A 16,615-nucleotide genomic window follows, 5' to 3' on the forward strand; every position below is an offset into this window, starting at 1 on the left:
GGACCTGCCGGGGGGCGAGGTGGGGAGTCCCGGCGGTGCTTACCTGGGGCAGCTCCCAGGAAGCATCCGGCAGGTCCCTCTGGCTCCTAGGGACGGGGGAGCGTAGCTGGGGGGGGAGCAGCCGCTCCCCTCACTGATCACATCAAAAGTGGCGCCTTAGGCGCCAACTCCCTGGGTTCTCTGGGGCTGGAGCACCCACGGGGAAAATTTGGTGGGTGCGGAGCACCCACTGGCAGCTCCCCACCCCATGCCCAGCCCCAGCTCACCTCCGCTCCACCTCCTCCCCTGAACCCACTGCCCAGCTCTGCTTCTCCGCGCCCCCCACCCCCGGCTTCCTGCGAATCAGCTGTTTGGTGGGAAGCCGGGGAGGACTGAGAAGCAGGTGGCGGTTTCCCACTCAGGCCGAGGGTGGCGGAGGTGAGCTGGGGCGGGGAGCGGTTCCCCTGCGCGTCCCCCACCCTGGGTTACCTGCTGCGGCGCGGGCGGCCCTCCTTGCGCCCCCCCCCCCCCTGCCCGAGCTCACCTCCGCCTCCCTGGGACTGAGCGGGAAGCCACCGCCTGCTTCTCAGGCTGCCCCAGCTTCCTGCGCGAACAGCTGATTCGCGGGAATTCCCGCCGGGGGGCGGGGCGGCACGTTCAGGGATGGAGGTGAGGTGAGCTGGGGCTGGGGGTGGGGCAGGGAGCTGCCGGTGTGTGCTCTGTACCCACCAAATTTTCCCCTTGGGTGCTCCAGGGCTGGAGCACCCGTGGAGTCGGTGCCTAAGGCGCCACTTTGGGCCAGTTAAATTTAGAAGCCCTTTTAGAACCAGTTCTCCCTCGCAGAACAACCAGTTCTAAAAGGGCTTCTAAATTTAACAACTGGTTCTAGCGAACCGATGCAAACTGGCTCCAGCTCACCACTGGTTGTGATGTTGAAATGATCCCTATCTCCAGATTGCAGTTTCCATTTCAGAATCTCTCCTTTGCTGATCTTCCCTCATGACTCGGAATGGAATAAAAGATCTTTTACCCTCCTGTGGCAGGAACTGGAGGACTCTTCATGCACAGATCTGGGTTCAAAGGGACAAGGGTCCCATGTGAGCCAGGGCTCAATCTCTCAGCTGTCTGAACCGCCTGTAGCATGAAGTGGTGGCTATGACACCATTACACGTGGCTAGGTCCAGTCTGGTTTCCATAACACTAAATGCTGTACTGTGGTTCTTAGACCTCCTCTCTCATGGCATTTCCAGTCGAGAATGGCACCTTTCCTTGGTCACCTTTGTAGCTGGGCAGCTAAGTCTGGCCGTGGAGCTCCCTGCAGCTCTATCTAGATGGGTGTTTGGATGAGTGTTATTATGTTAGTATCTGAGTACCTTGCAGGGTCCCAGAGCCTAGGCTCCAGCCTGAGCCCCAGTGACTAAACAGCAATGAAACAGCCCTTAGCCCGAGCCCTGCGATCTCCAGCCAGCTGGCATGGGCCAACCATGGGGTTTTTAATTGCAGTGTAGACATATTCTTGGGGCCTTCCTAAGTGAGAGGCCATGGCAGGTGTGGGAGCTGAATTTGGATCTCCAGAGTCCCAGGCCAGTACCTTAACCACAAGTGTCCTGCCTGCCTTGCCAGCCTGCACTGAGGGAGAGGAGAAGCCCTGCTGACTTGTGCCATAACACTTGTACTGGAGAGTGAGCCACACAGCAGGCGAAGCTGGCAGAGGTGTTCCTCCCGTCAGCTCGCTGAGCAATGCAGGACAGCCCCAGGTTCTGCCTTCCCTGATGTTCCCCGGACACAAACAATAGCCAGTGGCCATGTGCTCTTCTGCAGGCAGAAGCCAGGCCATGGCCTGGGAGCTTGAGATACCCCATGAATCACCCTGCCTGTGCTTGCAGTTTCCTTGAACTTGAGCTGCAAATGTTAGTGCTGATTTTGCTGTCTGAATATCCTGCAGGTAATGGTGAGTGGCAATCCTGTCTAGGGATTTGGAAATTCACTAAAATTGCCAGAGGCTCTACATGTTTCTAATGCAGATGGGCTCTCGGGTGCAGGTCGGGGGAGTAGAGCGGCTGAGTGTGATGAAATATTGCCAAGTGTGATATTCCCCATTTCTCTCTGAGCTCCTAGTGACTCATGTGTTCTCTTCTCAGGCCAGACAGGAAGGTACATTCTCATCCAGAAGCTGCGGGAGAAGGAGAGGCAGCTTCTACCTCATGAATGCCCTCTGGAGTCGCTGGCCAAGTGTGGACAGTATGCCAATGACGTGCAGTTCATATTGCAGCGGACAGGCCCCAGCCTGGCCGAGCGCCCTTCCTCTGATAGTGCCCCCCAGGCTCCTGAGAGGACGTTCATCCGGGCCAGCCTTCCCATCAAGCCCAGGCTGGTCAGCACAGAGGTGCCCAGGTCCCGGGAACCTAAAAAGTCTATGACCTTTAACTTGGGCCCTATGGGCTCCAGCGATCGGCTTGCCAAGAGCAAGCTGAGACTGCACAAGAGGGACAGTGTAGACTCGAAGGACAGCGCCAGTCGCAGCCATCCATCCAAGGAAGAGCTATTTAAGACTGTGCTGCACCAGCAGGAGCAGCTGCACTCCTTGGAGGTGCACGGGGATTCCTTGGAAACGGACCTCAGGCACTGGGAGCAGGACAGGGGCTCCAGCCAGGAAGACCAGATTTTTTATCTGGAGCACCTGATCAGGCGGAACGAGATGGAGCTGGGTGAAGAGGAGTTCTGGCAGAGTGAGCTCCACCTGGAGAAGGAGTGCGAGAGGGAGCGGCAGGAGAAGGTGAGGAGCCTGCGGGCCACCATGGAGGAGTACACCCAGAAAATCCACGAGCTGACCACCAAGACGGAGGCCCTGGAGAAGGAGATCCAGTTAGAGATCACAGAGAGGGCCAGGCGGGCAAAGGAGGCTCCTGCAGATCTGGAGGACATGGCTGCCAAAATGAAAAGGGATCTGGAAGCCAAGACCAAGCAGAGCGCCCAGCTGGAGAGCAGCCTGGCGAGCGTGGGGAAGGCCTTGGAAGAAACCGAAAGGAATTTGCAGGTACAGTCTCAGTAACGCGTGCCCCCAGGGGTCAGCAGTGGAATGCAGCCATGTTCCGCTCACGCTCGGGCCTTCCTCCCGAGCGGGGCCTAAACAAGACTGTTAAGGGAGCTGCCCAGGGATCAGCTGCTGAACCTGGCCTGAAACCCCAGAACCCTCCTGGCCGTTCAGACCAATAGAGAGCTCCTTGTGGCTCTGGTCGGGTTGCCATTGATGGATAGTGGGAGTGGTCTGGGCAATGTTACAATCCTGACAGTTAGAGTTCAATACTACTTGGGTGGACAGAAAGCCACTAGAAGTGCAGTATGGCTGGGGGAATTAATGGACCGAGGCTTGATCATGCAAGGTGCTGAGCACGCTCGCCCTGATCCATCAAAGCCCTTACGTGCCCAAGTAATCCCACTGAGTTCAGTGGTACTACTCCTGTGGGTCCCTGCTTTGCTGCTCAGTGCCATGTGGGCTCCATCTTAGCAAACCTTACAGTGCAGGGTGTGGGGAGAGGGACTGACTCTCGTGAAATACAGCTCCTCCTGATGTGGCTGGAACGCTTGTGGACATGTCCACGCTGGAGAGCGCTCATCGAGCGTGGCTCTTTGGAGCAGCATTGGCTTCATGGTGCTGGGTTGTGCTTGTTCAGGCTGGGAGTGGGATCTGCACAGGGAACACTCTGTGGTGCTTTCTAACCACACATCTTGGTGCTTGAGGGGCGCACTTGTCCTTCCCCAGACTGTGGTATCCGGGACATCCCTCCAGGGAGCACTTACGCAGCAGGTCCTAGGGTGCTGCAGGCTTTTCAACGGCTGTAGCAATGCAACAGGGAAGACGGGAGGGAAACATCATTCCTCTTTAAAAGCTTTAAACCCAGGAAGATTTTATGAAGCTCAGGGCAAAGCAAGGGGCCATTTTTCCTTCTCTTCAGCTGGCTCTCCCTGCCCCGACCCCAAGTGAGGATCACAAGTTATGAGAGGAAAACTCACTACATCTGAGTCCCGTATGGACAGCAGTTGCTACAGTGAGCTAGAGCTTCAGGTTAATTCACTCATTGTGTAATCTTCTTAAAGGACTGTTGGGTGGGAAGGAGAAAATGCAGAAGAGCAGAGATCAGAGAATTGCCTTGCCCACCAGCCCCTTTTAAAATAGCAGGTACAAGAAATGGCATCTTTCTCCTCATGTGTCTGGAAAACCAGTGGGACTGACTGAAAGCTACCCAGGTAGCTGTCGTGGGGGTGCACCTGGGCCTAGTGTTTGTGGACAGTTTTTCACACCCTGAGGGAGTCACTTAGCACGAAGGCCTGGTCTACACCTAAAAATGGAGTGACCTAGCTGTGTTGCTACAGGCTGTGAAAACTGTTGCACAGAGCGCGATGTTTAGGTCGACCTCACCCCCCATTGCAAGTGCAGTGAGGTTGACGGAAGGATTCTCCCATTGACCTAGCTACCACCTCTCTCAGAGGTGAATCACCTACGCTGACGGAAAAACACTTCCACTGATGTAGGAGGCGTCCACAGTCTGGTGCTGCAGCAGCACGGCCGTGGGGCTGTAGTGTAGACATGCTCTTGATCTGGCTTCCTCGTGCTATTTAAATTGCTGACTAGGGGAGATCAGACCCTGTGTGGACCAGATCTTGCCCTCTTTTGTCTTTGTTGCCTGTGAAAAGAGCCAGAAGCCACATGCGCTGCCTCACTAACAGCAATGCACCCGGCCTCTCCTCGCAGCCACCCAGTGGTGTAAAGGCTTCTGCTCTTCTGGCTTTAGGAAGGAATAAGCCAAGGTAGCAGGTGCTGCTGGCATCCAGCCTCCCCAGGAACTCTCCTCTGACTGGTGCTGCTCTTGCGCTCTGCTTATGGCATAAGGTGCTGGGGGTGGAATTGACGAGGACCTGTGCACACTAACCAGAGGAGGCTACATCTGAAACGTCCTAAGCCCCTGCCCAGCCACTTGCCACTCGTTTGCCAGTAAAATGGAAGTTGCTGTTAGCTTTAGGACAGCACCACTTCGGCTGTGTCTACACTGCAATAAAACACGTGCGCCTAGTCCCGGTCTGCTGGTGGGGCTCAGGCTGCAGGGCTAGAAAACTGCAGGGTAGATGTGTGGGCTCCAGCCTGAGCCCAAATATTACACTACAATTGTACAGCCCTTCAAGCCCAAGTCAGCTGACACGGGCCAGCCCTGGGAGTCTTACCGCAGTGTAGACACCCCTGGAGGCCCCAGCTCAGAGCAGGGACTAGGAGAGAGACAATCCCCCACCTCTAAGATGACACTCTCTATGGAACAGGAACCAGGCACAGAAAGGGGAAGTGACTTACCCAAGGTCAGTGGCAGAACCGAGCCATCCTGAGCCTCAGTCCGGACGCCTGTGGTCTGGGCCATGCTACCTCCAGTGGGAGATCCGGATGGCAACCAGCTTGCATTTCTCATTGGAAACGCAGTGCCCTAACAAACTCCTTCTGGCCCAAAACTGGAGCGGGAGCAGGATAGCAGCCACTTCATGCAACAGGGAGGGAGGGAACAGGGTGTGAACCGTGATGCTGGGCTAGGAGAGCAGCATGAGAGCTGAGCGTATGCTTGGCTTGGAACAAGTCGGCAGCTCTAGTATGATGCCTGTTACAGGTGACGTTCCCCCCCCCATTTCCCAGTCTCTTGTGTTTACCTAACCCCTGCCTGATTTAATGTAAACACTTTTCCTTCCCCAGCCTCCCCCAGGACAGAGCAGCATTAGTTGCCCCTCGCTAGGGAGGCTTACGTTTGCAGCCATCGGAGCAGCTTGCTTGCTTGTGGGTGGCTCCGAGCGGGTAGCTGCAAACCCTGTTTTATAATTGTGCTTAGACTTTACTTAAATAGAAGCACTAAGGACATGACTTTAGTTTTTCTTCCTTTTCTGTTTAGTAGACACTGGTGCCACCTTGTGGACATATGGAGAACTGACCATTCTTAAAATTCCTACTTTAAGGTTTCAGAGTAGCAGCCGTGTTAGTCTGTATTCGCAAAAAGAAAAGGAGTACCCATGGCACCTTAGAGACTAACAAATTTATTAGAGCATAAGCTTTCGCGAGCTACAGCTCACTTCATCGGATGCATCCGATGAAGTGAGCTGTAGCTCACGAAAGCTTATGCTCTAATAAATTTGTTAGTCTCTAAGGTGCCACGGGTACTCCTTTTCTTTCTACTTTAAGGTTGGTTTGATTATCCCAATGCGAAGTGGCGCTTTGCTGGTATAGCTGCGTCCACATTTCGGAGCACTTTGCCAGTGCGGGATACCAGTAAAGCGCACCTAGTGTAGACATAGCCTCAGTCCGTATCCTCCAATGGGAATGTTGTCTTGGCATTCCCGCTGATTAAATACTGACTTTGAACGATGTTGGTATTGTCGCAAAGTATTGTGATTGTGTGACTGACAATCCGTGACTGAAGCAGTTTTCCACTCCGGCATTTCTCTAACTTGGGCCCAGCAGCCGGTAGGGTAACTGGAGAGAGGATCCTGTTCGATTCTCCTTCCCCTTCCCCCCGCACTGCCTCATCTCAGAGGAAATCCTAAGACTACTTCCCTGCGACTCTATTCTCCCACCAGGCTGCGTGAAAGTGGAGTGACTGATTCAGGCTGCAGATGGAGTCAGTAGGTTTGAATGTTCCAGTCTTGTCCTGAGATGACCCGTATTCCATTCTGATGCCTCTTGAAACCTCGTTCGCATTGCAGCTGACACTGTGCCAGCTGCAACTCTGTGCTGAAGCTCCTGTAGTGTGGTTTCCCTATTCTTGGTGCACAGACTGCTAGCTGTAGCCACAAGGATACCGACCTCCTTTGTAAAGTGCTTTGAGATCGACTGAGGAAAAGTGCTATATAAGAGCTACGTATTAATGAGGATAGTGCTGTAGACTATGCTCTGGTAGTGCATAGCTTGGTTTCCTGTGGCCTCTTCTGCCCGGGGGTGGAAATCCTGTCTCTTTTTTGGTCCAGCTCTGCTCCATCATCTTCTCAGGAATAGTACCTCAGTGTCATCTGGATACTATGGTGCAGTCAAACTTGAGGTCTCTCAAGGACACTTGCCTTGCTATACTTCCTTGGTTTTGCAAAGATGAGTTGGAAGGAGGAGGAGGAAGTAGAGGTGGGTGTAGTCAGAGCTCCAAATATGTGGCACCCAATGAATTCAAAGCGTGCATTTGTATCTCTTTGCAGACAGGCGTCTCCACCAGAATCCTGCTAGGAAGCCTTGAGCAATAACCCTGCCTGCCTACGCTTGGCCAGCTGGGAAGCATGCTCTGTCTTTAAATGGGTCAGCCCTATGCGAGAGAGAGGAGGGTGAGTGTGACAGGGTGCCTAGTTGAGTTTGAGTGCCGTGAGGTAGCGTAGCAAGAAGCTAAAAGGAGTTTGTGGGAAGGATGCTGCTGGAATTGGACACCCTGCTAGGTAGGGGAAGTAGCAGAAGGCCCATTCCAGTGAGTTTGATCAGGTGACTCAGAATAGACTCTTTTCATTTAATTTACATTTAAAAACGAACAGCAGGCAAAGTCGGCAATGTTGCCTTCCGAGAACTGGCTTAATCACCTCGGGCCATGCTGGTTCTCTGTGTCGTCGTCAGGTCTGACCTTACAGATGGAGGATGGCAGGTTCCGTTGTTGGCTTTGGAGGCATTGTGCTAGTGCAGCCCAAAAGAGGGTGTATGAAATGCACAGACGTGGTGCCCACTCAGCACAAGCTGGCGTGTTTGGTATTGAGAGGAGTGATGTTATTTGTCCTCTTGGTGGCCCTGTTGTCTCTTGATTTAGGGACTCAGAGGAGATAGTAGGATGAAAGGTGAGCAAGGGGAGGGGGATCAGGAGCCTTGCTGGCAGCTTCATCTCTGGAGGTCCCACTGTATTAATACCCTTTCTGCTCAGCAGATGAGACACAGCTGTGGAGCTTATCCTGTTCACCCTGTATTTTGCAGGCCCAGAATCAAGAGCTGGAGGAGTTAAATAAGGAGCTGAGGCAATGTAATTTGCAGCAGTTTATTCAGCAGACGGGAGCCACAGTGACTGTTTTGCAGTCCAGACCTGAGGATGAACCCCAGCTGGATCAAACTAACCACGAACTGCCAGCCTGCCAGAGAAACGGAGGTCAGAACGCAGTTTGGAGACTCATTTATTTAAGGAGAGGGGCGCTTGCTTTAAGACCTGCCACTATGCTGGGCTGAAATGCTGCTTTTAAAACCTCCTAACTCCATTCTAACTGTTGTCATCTCCCTGAGATTTCCTTGTCAAGGTGTCTATAGCTTTCTCCTTCTGTTACCTGCCACTGCCTCCTGTCTGGTTCCTTCACTGCTTGGACATAGTTAAAATATCAAAGCTGGATGGACGTGACCAAAATACTTCTGTTACATGTGTTGAGATTAGGATCACCAGGGCTCCTGCTTTAGTGTCAGCCCATCCGCCATGTGGGCTGGGAACAGATTGTCCTCACCGTGGCTAAGTGCATTGTGGGGTTTTTCATCTTCCTTTGGAGCATAGGGCATAAGGCCCTGCTAGCGGCAGGATATCAGGGCTAGAGGACCAGAGGTCTGGTGTGAGCTGACAGATCTGCGCTGCTGTAACTCGCTACTTTGAGCAGTGTTAGACGCTGGATTTGGGGGTTTGGCTTGCTACCGGTGTACCCGCCCCTTCTACTCCTTTCCTAGAGGGAGCGATTGTGGGACAGTCCATAGGTCAACACTTTCAAACCATGGTGCATTAAAACAGAAGTGGCTTCAGTGGGAGCTGGGATTATTCTGCCCCCTGAAAGACAGGTTGCTTCTACTTAGGGGCCTACGTATGGCTGCAGGAGCTTGTGCTGTAGGTACGGGCATTGAAAATGTTGTCAATAGTGTCTCGGTGGGAGTTGTCAGCAAATGTGGGTGATAGGACTATGGCTGGGCCTCCCACACTACATCCACCATTATGTGTGTGGTGGACAGGGTGAGTGAGAGAGAGAGACCCAATTCCTGGCTTCTAGCAGCAGAGACTAGAGGAGACTGTTACATCTTCCCGTGGGTCTGGGGAGGAGGGTTGTTCCTATCTCCTGAGGTGATTGTCCCGTGCTTCCCACCCCCTTTGGGCAGAAGTGACCAGCCCTGGAGAGGCACATGGTACACTTGAGCCCGCTCCTCACTGTGGTGCTGCAGAGGCTGTTTCTGCCCAGCCAGGAGGCAAGAAAGAGCTGAAGTGGGGAGAGGCCCTGGCCTCACATGGCTCTGTTGCCATTGGCAGCTCTGCTCTGGGTCAGGAGCCCACGTGTCTGAATTGGCCGCTCTGTATTCCAGCCTCTGGACGACTGTGTGACCTCACTAAATGTACGTGTCTGGGTGGAGAAGCAGGTGGCTGAGAAACTGAACCGACCCATAATTCCAAATGCTGTGGTAGCTGGCAGGAGGGGGAAAGGAACACGGAGCAGTGACAGTTAGCTGGGAATCTGCTTCCGTTCAGTTACGGCTCTGTACGTACTGCGGGCCCAGTCCTCCCCTGGTGTCAATCCGTATAGCTCCACTGACAGCGGTAGAGTTGTGCCTGTTGACACCAGTTGAGGGTCTGGCCCTGTATCTTGTCAACATCCTGCAATTCCAGAGACCAGTCTGGTGTCTCCTAATGTGCAGAGACAGAACTCATCTCTGTTCTGGCCGAGCTGGGACTGCAAGCCAAAGATGGGTTCTTCACGCAGCCACGTGCAACTTTGGAAGTGGGGTGGGGAGTCCTTTCCTTCAGTGATCTTGGCTGAGTTTGGCTGCGTTCATCCCTAAAAGCAGTTCTGATGTCATCTTCCCTTGTAAAGAGGCTGAAGAGCTCTTGATTCCTAGGCTGAGTGCAGAGACTTGAGTGCGACGGTGTGAAAAGCCCTTTTGCTGATGGGAAGGAAGCGTAAATGCTAGCTAGTTTTCAAAGTATTACACGTGGTTTGTAACAAAGTGAGAAACACAGCCCATGGGGATTAGATGCTATTCAGTTCAGGAAGAGCTGGTATAAAGTCTGTCCATTGTGAGTTATATATTCTTGCAACTTCCACTACAACTTGCCAGATCTTAGCCTAGGAGGCGTTCACTCGCCGCTGGCACTGTGGATGCTGGAGTAGATGAGATTTGTGTGTACTGATGATTCAGATCTAGACTGGAAAACCTGCCTTGACTGCAGCACAAAGCTGAGACGTCCCACTGTATGAAGGACGTGATCCTGTGCAGCGGGCACAGCGCTATAAAGAACGCTTGGTGTGTGGGGTGTGGAAGGCTACAGAGACGTGTTTGAGACGGGGATTATTCACAATTGATTTGAGGATGGTGGAGAAAGGACATGGAACAAAGGTTTGGCCACTTCTTCCAGTAGCACTGCTTCTTGCTGGGCCATAAAGAAGCTGCTTTAGCATAGCCTTTAAAGGCTGCTCTGAGCCATATGAAATGTATGAGTGGTTTAGAAAGAGGACCCCCAAGACAGAAGACAGGAGTCAGGGTAGGCTTTTCTCCACAGTAGTCTAGAAGAGGGGAAGCCTCTTCTGATTCTCCTTTATTACTGGGAAGAATCCAGGCACAGGCACTGGACACGTTTTGCATGAGTGTCCCTGCTGGGGAGCTCTGGACTGACCTGTTCCAAGGGTACTAGCAAAACAAATCCAGCTTGACACTGAACCGTGAACTTGTTTCTCCTCCCTAGGCCTTCTCCATCCCAGCACAGACTCTCCTCCTCGACCAAGCGCCAAGCAGTTCCTCGGCCATCCACGGAACCTTCAGAACCCATTGGTGTCCAGCCTGAACCCCGAGGGTGTGTATGTTTGAACTGGCCTAAGCCCGGTTGTGCTCCTAATGCCCAGTCTTGCCAAGCAGCCCTGCAAAAGGTCTAGTCTCCTTGCAACGGTGGCAGCTATCGCCTGCACGGAGGAGACTGTGACCCAACTCTCAGACGGCTCGGTGTTTCTCTCCTGCTCTCTCCTCCTTTCTCTGGTATTTGATTGCAAAACGAATAGCTGCTCTAAAACAGCAAAGGCTTGGTTGTCCTGCAGTGCCTACTGTAAATCCTTGTGCGTTAGGGCCCTTCAATAATAGTTAGCAAGCAGCAACCAGAGCAAGGGCTGGGATGGGGTCTGGCAGCCGTACTACTTGAAACGATGGGCTGTGGGGCCATGGTGGCATGTAGTGCAATAATGCACTAAAAGCATCGTGCTGCATGATGTCTGCGCTATGAATAGGTGCCAATGTGACCATGATGCTTATACCTGGCAGCGTCCCCTTCTCTGCATCCCACCACTAGGGAGAAGCTCGCTGCCAGAGCAAGTGCTGCAGTTGACTTTGCTCCTGAAGCCAGTGTCTTTGCTGTTCAGCTAAAGGGTCATCTCTGCTAGTTCAAGCCTGTTAAAAACTCACTGGGTTGGGACGTTGTGTGCTAAAGTACTAGGAGCTTCCTCACCAGCAAGCGACAGGCATTGCTCTGCACATGCAGGAACCCATTTGCCTGCGCCCGGACTCCCATGATGTATTGCACTTCCAAAAGGACTCGCAAATCCCCTGCCCCTGTGCTGGTAGTTGCAGGAGACATCCCATTGGTGTTAGTGAAATGGCACCGTGGGAGATCCCAACATAGAGCAGTTACAGCTCCCACCTGGAGAGTGTCTCTTGTTGTTTTTTTTAGATTCTCTGCAGAGAATCAAGTTATTGCTGTGTCTGATCAGTTGGCCTAGTGCAGCATCCTGCCCCGACCAACAGGGAAAGAGCCACAGCTGCCTCCACCGCCCTGTAATGCGCAGTCCCCTCTCGCAGGCGAAAGGACTGCTACAGACTCCACCCATCCATCTGAGACCTTTTCAGGGCACTTATCCAAGGGGGTAAAGGTGCCACCGCCCCGTGCCATCCATTTCAAATAAAGCACCTTCCTTTGCAGACCAAGCGGTCGCTTCTGTGTCACTCTCCTTTCTTCACAACTGATTGTGATTTTTTTCATCCTTCTGCTGCTCTTGCTGGTCCTGGTGGAGGGGAATGGAGACCTGCAAAGGAGAGGATTTGGGTCCTGGACCAAAGCCCATCGAAGTCAACGGGAGGCTTTCCATTGACCTCAGTGGGCTTTGAACAAAACCATGTAGGGATGTGTCTGTTGCATGAATTTTCACTGGGTGGTGTTTCTTCCTCGTTCCAGCTGGTTCATGCTGGAGCGGCAGGGGGTGGGAGAGGGCATGAAGAGGCATTGCCCAATTAGTTATTGGGAGGTAGAAATTTGTGCCTTTGATGAGGGAGAGCTTCATGCTCTTCCCAGCAGCCCCCTTTGGAACATCTAGCCCTACCCGGTCAACTCGAGGAAACCCTGGAGCACTTTCAAAGAGCTGCACAGGGCATGCCAAACCTGGTGACCCTTTCTTCCCACCCAGCCTATGGCACTGGAGAGGAATGACTTTGCACAGATCTTCTTCAAACAGTGCTTTTCTATACCAGGCCATGACATCTCTGCCCCTCCCCCAGAACCAGATTGGGAACCGTCCAGTTAATTACTCTAATTTAACCTGCATCCTTCCTCTTGGTGCCTGCTCTCTTTAGCAAAAGCAAGTGAATTGTGCTGATCTTTTCTTTGGCCCTTTCCCCTCTCTGCTAAACATTTGCCCTTTTTAATATCCTAAGAGACAGTGACCATAACATTGGGTCAATATCGGAACACACAGCAGTGTACACTGTCTTGAGTACTTACAGATGTTGCATAACATGAACATTTCTCCACGTAGTCCTGTCTCCAGTGGTACAGCAAAGATCCGCCTGTAATTCTCCCTTGTAGCATTTTAAGAGCATAAACACCAGACCTGGAATATTCCATCTGTTCATTTCACTAGAGGGAATCATCATGGTGTTTGTAGGGTCATCTCCACTCTCTTTAGATTGAAGGATATACTTTTATATTGCAAATGCATGGTTGCAGCATACATCTTCCTTTTTTTCTTTTCTTCTTAAAACATTAACCCACCAAGATGGGGTCACTTAGTTTATTTTTGTATGTCTTGCAGTCGTATCAACAAGGCAGAGCATCTGGAGGTAGAAAGGTCCAGCCACTGGAGGAGTGATTTGCCTTGCAAGTGTAACTGTATATAAGTAAAACCATGTTCCATATATGTGTGTATATATATTTTTTTTTTTTTTTTACTCCTTTGTATCATGAATGGATGTTGATGGCCATACGAAGTATTTTTACAGACTGATTATGTTTTAAAAGAACAAAAACAACAATTCCACCCCATTTGGATGAAAAAGACGCGTTGTATTTTTCTAAATGCTTTATCTATTTTAAAAACAAAAAATGAAGATGCTAATATTTCTGGGAATCCATGTAGCCCTCATAAGATGCCTCAAACGACGAAAGACCCTTGTTGATAAAGCAAAAGACTGCCTTTGATGAGGGATACAAGACTTGTCTGGGCTAAACAAACTCAAAGCATATAGTGGGTCTTCTGTGCCATGCTCTGATGTTCTCTTCCCAGGGGATACTATGTGCTACTGCTGTACAATGAAGGAGCCATGGAAGCCAGGACTGTGTCCCTCATAACGCACTGTGACACTCCTGTGGTCGCTCGTGTTAATACCCAACATGTGAGGAAAATGGATGTTTATTGGGAAAGATAAGGAACTATCCAGCTACCTGGAGATGGGGAACTCGGCTGGTGGTCCTGCGGAAGCCAGGTTTGTACGATCTGGGGGAGAAATTGTACAACCTGTTGCTCTTTGGACCAGGCAGAATCATGACTAGGAGCATCTGCCTGATGCTGAACAGAGTCAGCAAAGACTTTCCAGATGTGGTATAATGGGACTGAGGGGCTGCTGGTGATGTCTTGTGCCAAGTGCATCATCTTCCAACAGCGTCATTTGCAAAGCACAGAGGAGCTGAGATGGAATGGCTGGAGTGATGTCTAGTTCCTAATGAACCGCAGCTCTCACCCTGTGAGTCTTTATATTTGTATTTACTTGCTGGACCCCTCCTGCTTTCTAAAACACATTCAGGTCATTGAAAAAATGGAGGTAAAAATGTTGATGATTGAATGGCAAACTGGCATATGCATGAAGCTTCCAGTAGGGCTATCTTTGCTACAGGTAGTTTCACCCTGACTTGGGATCATTGTCCTTCAATCTCCACCTATATAACTCCTCCAGAGATGTCTGCCTCTCTCTTACAGCCAGCTCAGTAGGTTGCATGTCTACCTACCATGCCCTGTAACTCTGCAGAAGGTCTGTCTACACCTGGTTCCATATTGCAGAAGCCCAGTTGTACATCTAACTGAGCCAGGACTGGATTGTATCCAGAGAGAGCTGTGGTCCGGGGAAAGGAAAGTTGAAAACTTGCTCTGTGGGGAGTGTCTTGGCCGTTGTCCCCTAATACTAAAATGCAATGTGTATTATTGCCATTAACCAGTATTTACAGCCATTCACCCTTTTCCTAATGAAAGTACTGAAAAGAGTAGTTCATGAGTCGAGTATTTGCCGCTCTCATTTGTCAAGACAGCTCTCTTGTGCCTGCTCACTGCTTACCCTGGCAAACAAGTTTATTCAGATGGTGGCGTACTCTAACTTGAACATCCCATTGGTTTTCCACTGTGGCTGTCACTGCCCTGATTGGCCTAAAATACACATCAGAGAATCCAAATGTTCCTCCTTGAAAAAGCTCTGGTTCAGAACCAGGCTGCTGTTCATGTCATACAATAGACATGAGCTAAAAGAGGAGGAGTAGAAGGGAAACAGCCTTTTGCTGCTATTCTGCACTTATTATGGTAGCACCTATAGGCCCCAATTGAGATCAGGGTCCCTAGGTGCTGCACCAGGTGTAAGATGACACAGTTCCTACCCCTAGAAGCTTGCTGCCTGGTCTTTCATTGTGGGTTCTCTTTACAATTCCAAAGGATTGGAACCCAAATAGTCCTTCCTCCTTTAAAAAAAAAACAAATACATTCTAACACATATTGCATTAGTAACACTTCTGATCTAGATGTGTCCCAAACTAAAGATGACCATTGTGTTATGTTTCTCCTCTCAGGGTGAGCAACAGGCTGTGTTGCTGGTCTGAGACTTTCAGGAGCAGAGAGAGCAGTTGACTCCAAACATTCTGTAGTGCTCATTCATCAGTTTTTATAAACCTCTGCTTTCCAGGGCTGTGTAACTGCTTAGCTTTCCCTGACCTGTTTTACTAGGTGTGAATGGATACCATTCAACTTGAAACTCTCCAATGTGGGGGGAGGGGGAGCAGGGATGGTCAGAAAAGAGACTGTAAACAGGACATTGGGATTAATATTCACTCTGATTCATTGAGTGTTCCTCCCAGTTCTAAAAATCAAGCCGCGTTCTCAAATCTTACTCAATGTATAAATTGGATAGGGTTGACAGGCAAAAGCTTGACGTTTGTCTAAATGAAACAGGCTTGAACTGCAAGAGACTGGGAAAGGTGAGCACATCTTGGGAGTTACTTTTCTCACCATAATCCTGTTTTTTAAAGTGTTCTCAAAGCCTCCATCAGAACAAGCTCTTTAACAAGTGCATGTTATTGGGCTGTGTGATATGGGGAATGATGGACACGCTGTCCAACATTTCATGATTGTTTTTACTTGATGGCCAGTAAAAAATTTCTTTTTAAAAAAAACCCTCTGTCCTAACAGGTTTTTCCGTATTTTAATTATGAATTGGAAATGGGTAAGTCTAGGGAATGAGGGACTGGATGTACCTAGAGGGGCCCCAAAGTCCTGATTTTTGTTTTACAAAAGTCCTGTACACAAAAATGTGACCTGGATGCTATCTTCTTCGTAAAAAGACTTTCTATGTATGAATGTATCCCGTGTTCTCAAACATTGTCTGGTTTAAATAAACGTACAGAAAGTATTTGTGTCAAGTGATTTCCATAATGTATGTGTGTGTGTGACTTCAGACATTTCGTGGGGGCCTCTCTTGCTCTCCCACAAATGTATGTTTCCTTCAAAAGTTTCTGAACAAGAAACCTATCCCCCTTCACAAAATGATCCCACTTGCTTCCCATCTCCCTGCAGAAGCATACTGGAGAATTCTGAAGTGTGCGTGTGCGCGCGCGCGCACACACACCCAATTTGTTACAAGTTCATAGCATCTGCAACCAAGATCTAGGCCCCACAGTGCTAGATGTTGGACATACTCTTAGTGAGAGACCAGCCCTGCCCTGAACAGTTTACATTCTAAGGGTGGGATTTTCAAAAGCACTTCAGAAACAGGAGCATAAATCCCACTGACTTCCAATGGGGCTTGTGCTTCTAACTCAGGAGCTTCTGAAAATCCCACACAAAACAAACAAGGCAGGAAAAATACCCCCATTTTACAGATGAGGAACTGAGCCTCAGTTCCTCAAGTGACTTGCCCAAGGTCCCAGAGTCTGTGGCACAGCTGGGAACTGAATTCAGATGTCTTGAGTCCCAGTTCAATGCTTTATCCTTCTGTGTATGAATAAATACACACCCACTATAACATTTCTCTAACTCCTGAACAGCCAATGGCTGGCTGCCAGGAACTGGGCCACAGGAGGGTTTAGGGCAGCTGTATTTGATATTCATCCACATGTACTTAAGTATGACCCTACTGTTCCTCCTGTTGACCTGGAGAATACCAGCTACTCTGTATACCAACTCC

At 50.6% G+C, this 16,615-nt stretch overlaps 1 protein-coding gene across 8 annotated transcripts in view; it reads left to right on the forward strand.

The window, feature by feature from the left end:
* The window catches only part of RASSF7 (Ras association domain family member 7), a 130,574-nt gene extending 114,735 nt beyond the window's left edge, over positions 1-15,839 (forward strand). For 7 of the 8 annotated variants that reach the window (XM_038407508.2, XM_038407506.2, XM_043516775.1 and 4 more), the window contains 4 exons: positions 2,121-3,016; positions 7,943-8,111; positions 10,665-10,772; positions 12,991-15,839. In XM_038407508.2, coding sequence (XP_038263436.2) covers positions 2,121-3,016; positions 7,943-8,111; positions 10,665-10,772; positions 12,991-13,022 — 1,205 coding nt within the window. In that variant the 3' untranslated portion in view covers positions 13,023-15,839. Of the gene's footprint in view, positions 1-2,120; positions 3,017-7,942; positions 8,112-10,664 lie in introns of all 8 variants that reach the window. The other variant, XM_043516779.1, reaches the window with a different exon arrangement.
* The last annotated feature ends 776 nt before the right edge of the window (positions 15,840-16,615 follow it).

The sequence above is a fragment of the Dermochelys coriacea genome, chromosome 6 (genome assembly GCF_009764565.3).
Source record: "Dermochelys coriacea isolate rDerCor1 chromosome 6, rDerCor1.pri.v4, whole genome shotgun sequence".
In the NCBI taxonomy this organism is placed as follows: domain Eukaryota; kingdom Metazoa; phylum Chordata; order Testudines; family Dermochelyidae; genus Dermochelys; species Dermochelys coriacea.